Genomic DNA, 11,635 nt, shown 5'->3' on the forward strand with positions numbered 1-11,635 from the left:
CAAGGCAACTGTCAAGTTAGGCATGGTAAAAGGAGAGTCTGGTAGAAACAAAGCTCTCAACCAGTCCTATGAGAAGTGGCAACAAGGGAAGAAATTAAAGCAGTTCCTCAGGCTCTTTATTGGGGAAATCGATATAGGATTTATAAAAGATGAGACAGAACAAGTCTTGTTTAAATATCCTCACTGGAACTGCTGCTGAATTTGTTTCCAGATGCCTTACAGGAGGATCTACTGTCAGGGAACTGACAAGTCAGGAGCAGTGATGGTATCATTTTGCAGCATGCTCTGACATGACCAGAAACTTGAAGGGAAAACAGGTGTTACTGACATGGAAAAGCAGGCCACAGAGGTTGCTGCTTTTTAACAAACTTGTCAAAGTTCCCCTGCTCACAGAATCACAACAGGGTCCCAAGGCAAGGATGCAGGGCCAAATGCTCACTTTGGGAAGAACAAGATGTCTTGGGTTTGAAAGATGAAAGGTAGAAGAGGTTAGCAAAGCCCTGAACGTTCTTTTTTTTCCTCCTCTTTACTATAAGTTTGAAAAAAAAAACCAACCCTGTCACCTGTGTAGTCACTTGGATCAAAATACTATATATATTTAAAGGGAAAGCAATATGTGAAGTTCTTTTTTTCTGTAGAGAAACCTGTTAGTGAGTTTCCCAAAGGGTTACCCAAAGGCAACTGCAAAAGTCAGTCCAATCAGTTGGTCAATAAGCATTTATTAATTAACTTACTAATTAAGCACCTTGTTGTTCAGTCCTTTTGGTTGAACCCTTTTAGGGTTTTCTTGGCAAAGATATTGGAGCAGTTTCCCATTTCCTTCTCCAGCTAACTTTACAGATGAAGAAACTGAGGCAAACAGAGTTTAGTGACTTGTCTAGAGTCATACAGCTTGTAAGTGTCTGAGGCTGATTTGAACTCTGGTCTTCCTAACATTAATCCCAGTCCTCTATTCACTGCACCAACTAGCTGCCCCTACTAAACACCTCTGCTGTGCTGAGCACTGTACTTTATATGTGACTGAGCAAGCCATTTTACTTCAATGAGACTCTTCATCTGTAAAATGGAGATTGAATAGATGATCTCCAAGGTCTTTTTGATGAGAATATGGAGGAAGGAAATATGAACTGAGTCAGGAAACACAAGTTTTACTTTGGGATCTTTAACTACCTGGTTATATGATATTAGATGATCATTCTACCTATCTGAGCATAATTTCCTCACCTTAAAAGGGTAAACAGGATGACAAGATGACCTGCAAAATCTCTTCTAACAATGAAATTCTATAATCTATACTTTGATGACAATATCTTGGCCAATAAACAAATTATGTGCCAATATTAATAGCTAAGAAGTTAGAGCACCAGTATATTTATAGTCTAAAACAACAAAAAAAGGCTTTAAAAGTACTTAATGACAATATATCAAAAGGACAAGAAAATGAATGTTACTGTACAAAAATCTGTTTCTGTTTGTTATCTCTTTGTCTTTTTATGTATATATTGCTATGTAGGTTTCACACTGTCTCTCTGTATGTACTGTCTCTCTGTATTGTCTCTGCGTCTTCCTCTCTATATTTTTCTTTTTGTTTTTCTCCATGTCTTTTACTCTTCATTCCCTCTCCATTTTGTTTTCTCTTTTCTGCCTCTCTCACTTAATTGGGCATGACAGATAACTAAATTATCTTTTATCTTCTTCATTATTTTCATTATCAGTTATTGATGTTGCATTTAAATAGTAGGATCTTATGTTTCTTATATCTAATTTAAAAAATGAGTAGAAGGAATGTTTTACATTTTTTTTCCTCTGAAATATTTCCCCAAAGTAATTAGTATTCTTTTTTCTAAATTTAGATGGACCTCAATTGATCTTTTCTATGGTTCAGGGGGTTTCATTAGACTTTCCCAATCATTGAGTCCATACGATAGTCCTCTAAAGGATTTTTATATTTTAGGGAAAAAATATTCTTGAAGAACAAATAACTTTTTACAATGGAAATTTTTTGGGGGAGAATTTTTATAACAGTGAAATTCCAAGAACCTGGGCCTGCCAAGGTTAATAAGCTATGTTTTTTCTTTGCTCTTTTTCTTTAAATCAAGGAACTTCTGTGGCCCTCTTTTAATACTACACAGGCAGCTATCTACTTTATCTCAAAGATGCAAAGGATTTAGAAAATAGTATGTTTTTAATATTTATAAAACAAAGAAATGAATGAACAAATAAAATGTTAAGAACTTTCTCTTGTTATATATTGACTTCAAGTATATTTCTTAGGACTGGATTTCTTGAAATAACTGAAGTATTGAAGCAACTTGAGTATTCTAGTCATCCCAGAGGTGAGGCAAAGAGTTCCTTGTCCTTCTTTGCTTTCTCCTAATGGGTTCAAGGAGTCCAGCTCACTTATTCTTGGTGCCGCTGTGAACAAATAGTCCAAATCTGGACGCCCTTGGTTTAAGTCTAAAGGCAAGGGACCACAGTGGGGTCCCTGGTTGGTTCAGGCAAACAGGCCCAGTTCTTTGGATATTGTGATGGAATGAATGACCATTACTTTGGGGCCTAGATGGCTTTTTCTAATTTAGCACACATTCTCTGGATATGGAATTAATAAATTTAGGAGTTTTTTGTTTTTAAGCAGCTTCTATGTTCTGCTTTACATTCTTAATTCCTATTTATTGTTACCTTATAATGGTTAGTTATATGCTACTTACTATATTAAGTGTTGAGGTGGTTAGGAGATTATAACCAGATACATAATTTCAACACAGAGGAAAAAAAGGAGAGAGGTACAAAAGGGGGGGAGTAGGGGAGAGAAAAAAAGGAGAAGAGGGAGAGGGAAAAGGGAGAAAAAAAGAAGAGAAGGGGAAAATGGAGAGGAGGAAGAGCAGACAGGGGGATTGAGCAATAGAGGCAGAAAAGAGAGATGATTCTGTATAGACAGAAAAAGAAATACTTGGGTATGAAGACACTTGGGTTCTATTCTTGGTCCAACTAATAAGTAGCTAATAAACTTGGGAAATTAATGTAACCTCTTCGAAGTTCTGTTTTCCTATCTTAGAAATCAGTAGATTGTATTTAATCATCTCTAAGGGCTCTTCTACCTTTCAAATTCTATGGTTCTAATATATACTTATAATTTTACTAAATCTATATCTATATCTGACTCTTTTACTATTTAAATATATATATATGTATATATATATACATATATATATATATACATGTATAATAATATAGATGAAATTTGAAACTCTCAAGATAAAAGAAGCCAAAAATTATTGTAGACATTGCTTGCTGTTGGCAAATGTTTCAGTATTGAACTTTTTACCTCTTTGTATCAAATATTGGCTGCTATGGCAACCTTCCTCCTTTTTTTCTTTCTTTCCTCCTCTCCCTACCCCAATGAACTCACTAGATTTTCTCAGATGAAAAGTACAAGGCCTTGGGGACTTCAAATATTCCATTGAACAAAGCATCCCAAACCCTCTCCCTAGAACCATTTCTGTTGCCATAGCTCAGAAAGTCCATTTATATACATGCTGTTTATTATCTCTTGCTTTCCTCTTTGTTAATCACTATCTCCCCAGAACAGCATGTGAAACAAAAGAAGTAGAGCCCAATTCCTTTTACACAGTAGTAACTAAGTATTTGCTGACTGATAAATTGAATTCTTTTCACCAAATGTCCCATTCTAAAATGCATTGCATAAAGCTGAGTATTTTAATTCTATCCTATGGATATGAACGTAACTTACTACTCACTCCATTGTAAAGACAGGAAACTAAGCACTAGGTCAATAAGGAACATGCTGTCAGACCCACTAAATGCCAGACATGGGGCTTATCCTGATCACTTGATCTTAGACCTGGACTTTTCCTCTATGTTCCATGTCAATATACCTGTTCTTCACATTGTAATAACAGCTTATCAAAGATTGTCAAACATCAGCAGCAGCAACAGGAAATAGAGAAGTTCCTTGTGATCCAGAGAAATATGACATGTTTGTACCAATGGAAAAATAATCCTGGCACAGAAATCAGTACATATTATGGCATGGACCATCCATCTGTCATGAGGACCCTCAACTTTTTATTTCAACATCCTTACACGTTCTTTTCTAGTTTCCTATTACTAAATCAGGTGGAGTAACTGTAGTTGCTTTTACTAATTCTGATACTCATTGCCTTTTTGAAGTCCTTGTTTAAACACAATGTGATACAATGAACACGGGCCTTTGAGTCTAAAGTTTCAGAAGACCTATGTTCAGGTTTTGATTCTGTTATTGACTATGTGACGATGGGCAAGTCATTACACTTGTCTAAGCCTCAGTTTCCATGAATGTAAAATAGGAAGTTGTATTAGATAAAAGTTTGGTATACTGGAATGACCACTGACCAAGTCAATGGTGACATGGTTTCAAATCCCACCTCTGACACTTGTAATCTATATTCCTATTTTCAAAGCAAAAGACCATTCTGAGACTCAATATTCTCATATATAAAATGATAATAATGATAATTTTATTACCTAATTATAGTGAGACTCAGTTAATGTATTATATATATATATATATATATATATATATATATATATATATATATATAAAACACTTTGCAAACCTTAAATCATAAGTGTAAACTATAGTTGTTTTCTCTGAAGTTCTCATAATTTCCAAGTCAATTTGAGAAAGACTATGCAATATGCATACAGTTTACCAGTATATCTTAGTTCTTGACATTAGAGTCTTTATAGTACAGAAGAAGGAAGAGAAAGAATTGAATGTAGCCCAGTCAGTTAGTCTTTGGAATCCTCAATATCCTTTTCTATAATCATCTTTCTTGTTAGTGTCCATTCAATATGTCCAACTGTCCCTCAGCTTCAGCACCCTTGCCTTTGGAGGAGCTTCATGCTCCAAAAGTACATACCCCCTTATTTACTGGCTCCTGGATGAAATAATTTTCAATTGAAAACTCTCTGCCAACTAGATAAACATGTTCCCTTGGATTGACTCAGGATTCAGTCCTTGTACACTTTGTTCAATATTTTCACCAATGGTGTCCTCTGCTGTTGTTAGACCAAATCTTGAGTGTGATGTAGAGTGTTTGGGAGCATGTTTAAAAAGACATAGACAAGTTAAAGCTTGCTCAGAAGAGAATGATAACTGCAAGGGGGTGCTGGAGCCAGTTCTAACCTGCTCATGAGGGCCAATTGTTAAATTTTCAGTGTATTTATATCTCAGAAATTAGAAAATGCTATAAATCATAGATTGATCTATTGTTTTAGACTTAAGAAAATGATGGAGAAAATGTAAATAAAGTAGATTAAATTTTTCTCCCACATACATTTAATTTTAGGTAGAGATATTGTTAAATATTTAACAGCACACCTTTGGTGGCATATATTGTAAGGGAGCATTAAATCATGCCACATGAGGATCAATTAAAGAAACTTGGGATGTTTAGCCTGAAGAAGAAAAGACATGAGGAGAAGCAAGGAGCAAGTGTGTATGTGTGTGTGTGTGGGGGGGGGCATGACATTGTTTTCAAGCAACTGAACTGCTGTCACATGCAAGAAAGATTAGATCTGTTCTGCTTGAAGCCCAAGGGCACACTGTGGACAAATGGGCGGAAAATATTGTATTTGAGGAAGGATTTAGCTCAGTATAAAGAGAAATTACATAACAATTAGAGCTGTTTAAAATGGAATATGTGGTCTATATTGATGTTGTTCCGCCACTTTTTCTGTTATATCTGCCTCTTCATGACTCTATTTGGGATTTTCTTGGTGAAGATATTGGAACGGTGTGTCATTTCCTTCTCCAGCTCATTTCGCAACTAAGGAAACTGAGGCAAACAGTGCTAAGTGGCTTTCCCAGAGTCACACAGTTACTAAGTGTCTGAGGCCAGATTTAAACTCAGGAAGATGAGTCTTCCTGACTCCTAGCACTCTATGTGCTGTGCCACCTAGGGGCCCAGGAGTTATTTAAGAGGAGCCTATAAGATCACTTGTCACAAATACTATGGAAATTATTCATGCCTATGGTGGGAGTTGGACTAGTCTGTAGTCGCTAAACAACGGAGAAAAAAATGAGTAAGACACTAAAATATTTTTTAAAAAAGCTTTGTACTCATCTTTTATGATTATTTTCAGTAATATGAGTATTTTTTGAAATAATAAATTGCATTGCCCCCAAACTTAACAAACTACATACCTCACAGTGATGTAGGTGGTTCAAATATTATTCTCCTTTCATAGATGTCATCATCTATGTGGTAAAGCACAGGAAGGTTAAATAATTTATGCACGTTCACATCACTGGGACGTATCAAACCTGGAGCGTAAATCCAGGTTTCCTTATTCAAAATTAGATGCACTTCAAACTGAACTATGTTCTGAAAGCATTTCTATATGTTATCTGAGTTGTTGACTCAATTCTTTTTACTTTAATTTTGTGAGCTTGACTTTCTGCACTTCAGATTTTATTTTTGTCAGTAAATTTAAGTTATTTTTGGTATTATGTTTTTCTTTCTTTTATTTCCTACATCATTATTTATCACCAAATCTCGTTAATTAGATCTCCACGCTGTCACTCAAATATGTACCTTCCTTCTGTTACAATTGACACCAATCTAATAAAGGTCTTAAATAACTACCAATCTGTTTCCCTGCAATAGTTGATCCCCCTAACCTCTTTCCCCCTCAGTCCCTCTTTCAATCCATTAGTGAGTACAAATATCATCATCTTAAGGTCAGGGTTGCATCTCTTCATTTCATTCTTTCCTCTTGCCATTGGAAATATTTCCAAAAAATGCCATGGGAATCATGTGTAGCCATTCCAGCTATCTTGGAGGAAGATCAAAAAGTAAAAGTAAAGAGAATGAGAATGCCTCCTTGAACCCCAAGATCCACATGAAGAGGTTCTGTATTTGGGAAACAAACTTTCCAGGTCCTGGAGCAAACAGGGAGTAGGAGAAAACAGGAACAAACTTTTAGTTATTTTCTAAAGGATGAGTCTGTCCTATTCATACTTTCATGATATCTAAAGAACTGGGGGCGTGGGAAAGAAAAATGGAAGAGTTTCAGGGCTTTCATGGTGAGTATATCAAAATGTCTTTTGCGTCTATGTGTTTATGTGCATGGATGCATGCTTGTTGGGGTGTGTGTGTGTGTGTGTGTGTGTGTGTGTGTGTGTGTGTGTCCCTTGATTTGAATGTCTCACAGAGACATCATGTAATGTGGTAGCTTTAATAATTAAAAGCTTGGGGGGGCATCAAGGTGGCACAGTGGATAGAGTACTGGCTCTAGAGTCAGGAGGACTCTGCAAATCTGGCCTCAGACACATAATACTCACTAGCTGTGTGACCCTGGGCAAGTCACTTAACCCCAAATGTCTCACCAAAAGAAAAAAAAATAATTAAAAGGTTGGTCGAAATGCAGTTTGTTTCTTTGATTTCCTGGCAATTCAAAAAAGTAAAAGTTGAGAAATACCTTGAGTCATTTTGTAGTCCCTGCCAAGTCAGTAAAAAAGATGTATGTCTTATCTGTGAAACATGAGGATCTGTAAAGGATATGTGAGGAAGAGATCATAGCAAAGTCCCCTACTTGTCTCATGAGGAATAGGTAATACTAACTGATGATGAGAGTTGAAGGTTAAAGCAGAGAGAAGCTTCACAACATCATGCTTTGTGAAGCCTGAAGTATTGGACTACAAACATGGCATTCAAGCTCTACCACCACAATCTGTGGATGCCCTACTTTTGCAGCCTTATTTCATATTACTCACTCTACTCTACATTCCAATCAAAATCTATAAAAATTCCTGTGCTTTCTTCTCCCTTTTCTTTATGCTATTTTCTTATACTTTAAATTCCTCTCCACCCAAAACACACGCAAACACACAAATACACCTTCTGGCCATTGAACCACCGCACAACTTTTAAAATCTAGTTGAAATGATTCCTTTTCCATGAGCATTCCCTGATTGTTCCTATCTCTCATACCTCACGTAACACTTTATTGGAACCTCTAAAGCAAACAAGTGCAGTTATTTATGTTTGTGGCAAATCTTCTGAATCAAGATCTTACTTAATCTTTGTATACTACCCTATCTCCCACTTTTACCCTCAGCTTTGTACTCAGCACCAAATAGGTACCTGTTAAATGTTGAAGAGAGCTGAAATTGCTTATGTAATAAGCTGACAAATGAGAAATTAATTTCTTAAAAGTTTAATGCTTTTGATTAAATATGTCCAGAAATGAAGACACAGCACTCTCCCTGGAACTGGTAGAGGGAGAAGGTAAAGTTCTTCAATCATTACTACTTCAGGCATCAAATTACTATGATTCTTCTTTTTCAAAAATAAATATAGCTAAGAATTCACGATTTCAAGTATTCTGATGCTTTTGTAAGTAAACAAAAAGGTTTAGATCCCCAAATCTCTAAGCTCAATATGGATTCCAATGTGGTTGTCATTGACAGCAAGACTTCTTTAATGAAAACAAATGTGGCACTGAGAGAGATACAATAAAAACTACCAGAGATCCCAAAGAGGGCCCTTATGGCATATACTAAGTTTCTTAACAGGGCCCGGTAGACTCAGCTGAGAGGAAGTTTTGCTTGCACAGCTTCCTATGAAAAAGCAAAGCCTACCTTTCTAGCAATCTCTCCTTACTCAAGGTTAGCAATTATAGGTCATTTTTTAAAAGTATAACCATCTTCTTCTGTATCACAAAGCATGATAAAGCTTACTAGACAATTGCAATTATTATTGTTCTTTTTGAAAATTATTAAGGGTATGAGTATGTGTGCATGTTTATTTGTATGTGTGTGTATATGCACGTTTGTGCATTTGCATACATGTGCATGTGTAGTTTAATAGTATTAATCATATTCAGGTAAAAGTTAATAATTTAAAAAACATAATAATAGTGAAGCTTCAAAAGTCAGCAGATTGTGTAGAATCATGCTTTAATTGCTGGACGTGCTGAAAGGCTCCCACTGGCAGCTGGGGCCCAGGCTGAAATGGCCTCTCTTTGCAGTTCTGCCCCAGCAGTCCCCTCACCCCCATGCATCTGTGACTTTATTGTTAGGTCTCCTCTGGCAGATGGGTAACGGCATTTCAGGGAGTAATTGGTAGATACCATGGTGCTTTTCCTCCTCATGAAAGGTCACTTACATTAAGGAGATAGTACTCTTGGGCCATCAAATTTTTCCTGTCTCTTACAGGGAATTTTTTTGGGGGGAAGATGGTAAGGTTGGGCTTTATTTTTGTCGTATGATGGAAAGAGCATTATCCAGGAAGTCAGAGAACCTTTGTTTGAGTCCCACCTTAGAAACTTGCAAGCTGTGGCCTTGTGCAAACACCTTAGCCTCTCTAAACCTCAGTTTATCTATCATGGCAAAAATAGGTATCATAATATATTCACTACCTACCTCCCAATAGTGCTGTGAACTAAGTTATTTCTAAATATTAAATACATATACATATATATACATACATACATATGTATATATATATATATGTGTATATATATATGTATATATATATATATATATATATATATATATTATTAGTGTCCCCAGCCCAGAGAATTAATAACCATATTTCCTTCTCCAAAATATCTTGTCCTTCCTAAGCCTCAGTTTCTCTATCTGCAAAATGAGGATCTAAATACTTCCATTACCTACCAACATGCTTTATGTAAATTCTAGTTATTATACTATTAATCTTGATATCATTACCTTCAAGTGGTCTTTTTAGAAGTTTCAATGAACTTGAAACATCTGTAAGAATTGGTGGTGTTGTACATTTCAAAGCACCATCACATTGCTGAAAGAGCCCTGGATCTGGGAGATGTAGGTTCAGACTATCTCTGTTAACACACCCAGTCTCTAACCTTGGACAACTGCCTCCTTTCTAAGGGTTTCAGTTTTATCATCTGTAAAATGTATAGTTTGGAATAGATTAAATTCCCTCCTTATCTTACTTTCATTATATATTCAACAGTATTAATATTTCAATGAGCCCTGTGTTTGACACCCCACCCCCACAAAAGCATTTAAAGGAGCAAGGAATCTTAGTTTGGAACAAAGATTAAACTCTGGGAACTAGCTCCTCAGGGAACTAGACAATAATACTGGACAAACCATTAGTTTGCAGAGTGGAGATACTGACACCAGGTACCAGAATATAAATATCATTAAATCCAAACAATTCATTTTACAAATGAGGAAACTGAAACCAATGATGATAAAGTTATTTGCCCAAGGTAACATGCTAATAATGTCCTGATAGCTCAAAAATAATCAATGAATATATATATATATGTATATATATATATGCATATATATGTATGTATATATATGTATATATATGCATATATATGTATGTATATATATGTTATATATGCATATATATATGTATATATGTATATATATGCATATATATATGTATGTATATATATACACACACACATACATACATATATTATATATATCTATATCTATATAGATATATAGATATAGATATATTTTACCTCTCTTTACACAAATTCAAACATGTCATGGCTCAGATTAAACACTTCATGAAGAAAAGTCATTGAGATCTATGTTGCTTAAAACAAATATTAATAATTCATCCTTTTTGGTCTTAGGTATCCACTGAAGAAGGCTTGAGTCTAGCCCGAGAGTACACTTGTGCATTCTTTGAGACATCAGCAGCTCTGCGCTTCTATGTTGATGATGTTTTTTATGGCTTGGTGAGAGAAATCCGCAAGAAAGAAGCCATGCCATCTCTGATGGGGAAAAAATTGAAAAGAAAAGACAGTCTTTGGAGTAAATTAAAGGGTTCCCTGAAGAAGAAGCAGGAAAATATGACATGACCCCTCAGCCTAAGATTGGCTGACATCTTTCTCTCTCCAGAGCTGATCAGTCTGACAATTACAGATGTAGCAATTCATTACACAACCTCTGATTTTCCACATTTTCCCCCCTTGCCTAGAGGTAAAAGCAAAATCTGTGTATCTGTATTTCCTGAGGTGATTCTGTTTTGTCTTTAAGATTTGGATGAATTTTGTCAATCTACCAAATATGCTGATTATTTTTTACAATATATCACTAAATAAAATTGCCATTCCAATTGCCTCATTTCCCTTTAAAGAGTCTGGCTTCATTTGGTATGCTATCAAGTTATGGAGGAAATATTCAAAATCACAGCTGGAATGATAAAAGACTCTAGGGATCTGCTGTTCCCTGATAAGAGCAGGATTGTTTGTACACTGAGAAGCTCAGTAAATAATAAAGAAGCCCAGGAAAGCATTGAGGGCTGGAGTCTCTCTCCCTATCTTTTCTGAAGTGTAACAATCACTGAGCTTCTTTCTGGAGTGCTCCCCAGATGAGCCTTAGGAATGCCTTGGGGAATTATTGAAAGTAGTCACTAGTGGGGAATCAATGGAGAAAGTGGAATTAGCTCAGTGTTTCAGATTCCTAACTCCTCAGCAGACCAGTTTGGGTGAGAAGGGATTGTCTGTTTCTTGGGAAGGCTTTTATTTGTGGGGGTTACACACTCTTACAGTGATAATGTATTCCTCATGAAAGATTTTCTTATAGGATTAAACTATCTGAAGTAAGGATGGATCT

General features: G+C 35.8%; 1 protein-coding gene across 1 annotated transcript in view; it reads left to right on the top strand.

The window, feature by feature from the left end:
* RIT2 (Ras like without CAAX 2) overlaps window positions 1–11,134 on the top strand; it is a 486,751-nt gene extending 475,617 nt beyond the window's left edge. The window contains exon 5 of the mRNA XM_020985731.2: window positions 10,651–11,134. Within this exon, the coding sequence (XP_020841390.1) occupies window positions 10,651–10,878 (228 nt within the window). The 3' untranslated portion in view covers window positions 10,879–11,134. The remainder of the gene's footprint in view (window positions 1–10,650) is intronic.
* Window positions 11,135–11,635: the final 501 nt, after the last annotated feature.

This window comes from Phascolarctos cinereus, unplaced genomic scaffold, assembly GCF_003287225.1.
Source record: "Phascolarctos cinereus isolate Bilbo 61053 unplaced genomic scaffold, phaCin_HiC Scaffold_4;HRSCAF=312, whole genome shotgun sequence".
Classification (NCBI taxonomy): Eukaryota; Metazoa; Chordata; class Mammalia; order Diprotodontia; family Phascolarctidae; genus Phascolarctos; species Phascolarctos cinereus.